This window comes from Cariama cristata, unplaced genomic scaffold (genome assembly GCF_000690535.1).
Source record: "Cariama cristata isolate BGI_N322 unplaced genomic scaffold, ASM69053v1 scaffold29751, whole genome shotgun sequence".
In the NCBI taxonomy this organism is placed as follows: domain Eukaryota; kingdom Metazoa; phylum Chordata; class Aves; order Cariamiformes; family Cariamidae; genus Cariama; species Cariama cristata.
In genome coordinates, this window is record NW_009600319.1 from 286 (window position 1) to 4988 (window position 4703).

At 49.8% G+C, this 4703-nt stretch overlaps 1 protein-coding gene across 1 annotated transcript; it reads left to right on the forward strand.

The window, feature by feature from the left end:
- Positions 1–1555: 1555 nt before the first annotated feature.
- LOC104169168 (clarin-1-like) lies at positions 1556–3642 on the forward strand. The gene is made up of 3 exons (XM_009710000.1): positions 1556–1871; positions 2147–2326; positions 3377–3642. The coding sequence occupies exons 1-3, from the start codon at positions 1556–1558 to the stop codon at positions 3640–3642; spliced, it is 762 nt and encodes a 253-aa protein (XP_009708302.1).
- The last annotated feature ends 1061 nt before the right edge of the window (positions 3643–4703 follow it).

The window sequence follows — 4703 nt, forward strand, 5'->3', positions numbered from 1 at the left end:
AGTTTGTTGCAAATAACTCTTTGATGTAACCTTTACGAATTTCTCCCTCTTTAGTATCATATTTAATTTTAAAAATAATTTTAGATTAACGTACGTACAGAAATATATCTCTCTCCTATTTTTAAGGATTTTTATCAAAATACTAATTTTTTCCTATTTTCTAAAAATAGAAAAATGCCAGAGGATAAGAGGTAAGAAACCTCCGATCCTTTTAGGTGTCCACGCGTCTCTTTGGCAATAACCGTTTGTGGATTTTCACAGGGAGTCTCTGTACGATAAACAACTCCACCCAGTACCTTCCCCAGATATCGGATGTTCCCAGAGCCTTGGACGTCTCCCAGCAACACACGGTGCACAACACGTTTAACCCACCAGTATGTCAGCGCTGCCGCTTCACTAACGATTTCCTGCTTCTTCATAAGAAAATGAGGACCTTTTAACTTACAGATTTATTGCTTACAGTTTTCAGATAAAAACCCACATATGTTTAGCCAAAATTCTTTGGGTATAAACTTACCAAAACAGCACTGAGTATTTGCATTATTGAAAGTGGTGGAATTGCTGCTCTGGGACAGAACGGAAATCAGCGCCCCAGCCAGGAGCAGCTCTTTGCTTCCCGGGCAGATGGAGTGGCCAAACCCTAAGAGTTGTGCACTTTAGACACCTGAGACCTGAACAAACCGCGGGCGCTACCCCAAACCAGGCACACACACACACAACCCCCCCGAGGCTGCCAGAAAAAAAAAACAGGGACCTCCTCACCCCTCCGTACAGCCAGGACCTGAGCATTCCCGACGACTTGGTCCGTCACGCGTTGCCCGTGACGTGGTCCCGACCAAGAAGCCAGTGGGAGGGAGAGGGACCCTGCGGGACCCCGCGCCCACAGGGGCTGCCCAGCCGCCCCCCTGCCCACACACCCATCCCGGGCCGGGGGAGCCAGAAGAAGCATCCCACGGGAAGGGGAGCTACCTCACCCTGTGCCGGGTACCACGAGACACACAACCCACACGGAACAGATACTGACACAGAGTCGGGAACTTCTCATCCTCACCTGACCCTCCCTGCACCTGTGCTTGGGAAAACAAGATAAATACAAGACTTTACTGGCCAGAACAATCCAATCCGAGAAACACATTTCGTATGAATTGCTGACCACTCCAGGCAGGGTCAGGTGTAAGGGTGACACACACGTTAATTGTAACCAAGCTTACAAGCTGATAAAGAACCAGGCCAGCACAGAAATATTGATTGCCCTCTGTTCAGTGAATGAGCCAGGCTGGTATAACTTAATTTCCAACCTCATGTCCCTCAGTGGGACCTCACGAGCATAAATGCAGCGGGTCTGCTTCTGGATTTGCTGTCGCCCTCTCCAAAAGAGGAGTAGATGGCCAAGCCTCCAGCTGAGGGACGCGAGGTCAGCCCCGTACACAGGCGCTGTGGGTACCCCTTCATGCCGTCCTGCAGACCGCTGCAAGGTGGACCTGCCTCCTCAAATACAGCTTCTGATTTTTTCTAATATGCTGGTGACGTTAAGGACCAAATACCACCTCGGTAGATGGTAGGCGTGTTACCGTCCACCTTGCGTCTGCATGATCTGGTTTCTGAGGAACAAATAATCCCCAAACCCTCGCGCTGCCCTGAACGGTGCCTACAGAGGGAGAGGAGTCGGTTCCGCCTGCCGGCACAGCGAGGTGAGGAAGCAGCCCCTGAGGATGCTGATCTGGATCAGGCCCCCAGCGCTAAAGAGCTGGAGGTGCTGGGGGTCACACCCGGGGGGGCCCAGGGCCGGGCAGGGATGGCCGTGGGCAGGGTGCCAGGATCGCAGAGGTGCCGTTACGCATCCCACGTGGCATACGGCCGGGACCACACGTGTAGGGGAATACCCTCGGGCAGGGGAGGGGAGGCTTTCCCTGGAGCTGGTCTTTCTCTCCTGGCCAGCCTACACTTCTGAGTTTCACAAAATGCTTCTGCCTCCAAACATCCATGAAAACCTGTTTCTAGTTAATAACTTAATTTTCATCTTTGGTTGCATTTGGAAGAGCCTGATTTAAAAAAGTTATCACAAACCAGCAAGAAATCCCTGGCCTAACTTCTGAAACAACTTTGCCTAATGTGTATAATAATGTTCTCTTTGTTTTCCTTTTAGTTTTTCCAGATCTGCTCAAAATTATCCCTGCAAGTATCCATGTTAGTGTCATTCTCTTCTGTACAGTACTGATCGTCTTTGCTCTGGTGGGAGCAGGTTTCTTCATGTTCAATGCTTTCGGCAGCCCTTATGAAACTCTGCACGGCCCCGTCGGGTTGTACCTCTGGAGCTTCATCGCCTGTAAGTACCAATTTATCGGCGTAGGAGAGCGTATTAAGGACCCTGGCTGCGTTGACTCTAAACCGGCAAAATAAATCTAGGCAGAAAGGTGCATGACTTTGCTGCATCAAAACATGTTTTTTCCAAATTGGAGTTAGGAGATAAAATGTCGAAATCCTCCACGAGGGCGGGAGGGATAGGTACGGGCGAGTGGCCTCAGGACGCCGTAGCAGGCAGCCCCGACACCTCCACGGGCGAGTGGCCTCAGGACACCGTAGCAGGCAGCCCCGACACCTCCGGCCCTTCTCCGTAAGCTGGCAGAAAAAGAGGATGGTGCCCACGAGCCCCAGGGACCGGACCTGGGGACACATCACAGACACACAGCACGTGGCCAGAACCGGGAATCTCATCAGAGGGGTGGGAAGGGGAAAAAAACTGACCAAAAAACTCCATGGTGCAACTGCTCATATTCACCACGATGGGAGGTTTCCAGCCACCGAAGCGAGATCACCGCTTACACCAGCGAGGAAGGAACTGAGAAGGAGCGAGGGAGAGACCGACAGCAACTGGCTGTCAAAGTGGTCTCTGAAAAAACACTGTCAGGAGGGATAACGGACCCTCCCTGTCGCTTGCCACTTCGAGAGGGTAAAGCCCATTCTCTGTGTTCCTAGCTTGGTTGATAAGGAGATTTACCGATACTTTACAAGGTATTACATGTTACAATCATAATTTAATAAAGGACTTAAGAACACATTTTATCCTTAAACATGCAGACAGTTCAGTTACATTCAATGGACAATGGGCAGCTTAAAGCGGAAAAAGAGCAGAGATGCTTTGCGGGATCAGGGCACTAAAGCAGCCGTGCTAATATTTACGGGTCCTAAGCCAAATTCAATTTAAAAAGCTTATCAATTTCAATAGCCATTGGCTTGGATTCTAAAAATAATCCCTGTTAAAGCTAACTCACAGTGGCCATAATAACGCTATCAATATGGCATTTGGTTGTGATGTACGTGACGTGGCCTTGCTGCAGGGATTGCCGAGGTGATGAGCATCGCCCCTCCGTTTCAGGTTCCTGTGGCTGCCTCATCATGATTCTCTTCTCTTCAGAAGTGAAAATGCACCATCTTTCAGAGAAAATTGCTAATTTCAAAGAGGGAACTTTTACATTCAAGACTCACAGTGAACAGTTTGCAAATTCATTCTGGATCGTTCTGGTTTGCTCCCTGGTGCACTTCCTGAACGCCTTGCTAATACGATTTGCTGGATTTGAATTTCCCTTCTCAAAATCAAAAGATTCAGGGACAATCACCGGAGCAGCTGACCTGATGTATTAGAATTATATAATTTAAGTACATTTTGAGCAAAGAGGTTCATCACTACTACATTCAACAGCCACCAGATGTACCGACTTGTAAATGATTAGCTCTAAAGAAGTTTTAAAAAAGTGAAGGTTTCAAATAAACATCAATACAGCATATGCAGTAAACAACAGAAGACATGCTATTTGGTCCTGTCTACATCAAAATACCCTCTCTTTCTTGGGGTAAGACCTTATTAAGACATTTGCCTTTTTTCCCAGTACGTTATCTGAAAAGTAGCCGGCATGAAGAAAACCAGGAACATCGATAGCATTGAACTGGATCTGAAAAGTACAATAAACGGGTTGCACCAGAGGCACAGACTGTTGGCAGCAGCGGTTTTGCCCTTCGGCCCTTGTGAAGGCGAGGGTGCAGCTGTTACCGCGTCAGGGCAGCGGAGAACAAGGACGCCCAGCAAATCTACAGACACCAAACAGGAGAAAAGAAAACCTGCAGGCTTTGCTCGTAACACCCATCGGGCTCCGTCTCAAAAGCACAGCTCTCAGAAGGAGCACAGTGCTATCGCAAGTGCTTGCGGGACAAATCTCAGACACCTGAACCCCCCCCAACACTTTAGCCTTGCACCACGTGCATGGCCACGTCATCATTTCTGTCCACAGAGCTCTCTGCTGGGCTTTTTGGCTCTAACAAACCAAACGGCATCTCTTTGACCCAGCAGTCCCGAAATCCCTCGCTTCCCCATGTGATCACTCTAGCCGGGGGCTTCGCAATCTTGGTTAAAAAGCCGCACAGAGCAAAGCAGGGTGTAGGGGAGATGCAACGTCCCCTTTCCCGCTTGCCGAGGGAGGCAGCCTGGCCTGGCGCTGCTCAGCAAGCCCTCTGCGACACGGCAAGGCGAAGAGCAGTTCCCAGGGCAAAGGGACGGGAATGAGACCGGGCACCCTTCACACTGCGCCGCATCCCCCCGAGCCTCGCGGTCAGAAGCACAAAGAGCCCTGCCCGGAAAACAGCCCTGCAAACTCTCTCTCATCAAACAGCACAAAGGCACAACCTTTGGCAAAGGGCAGCGATGGAAT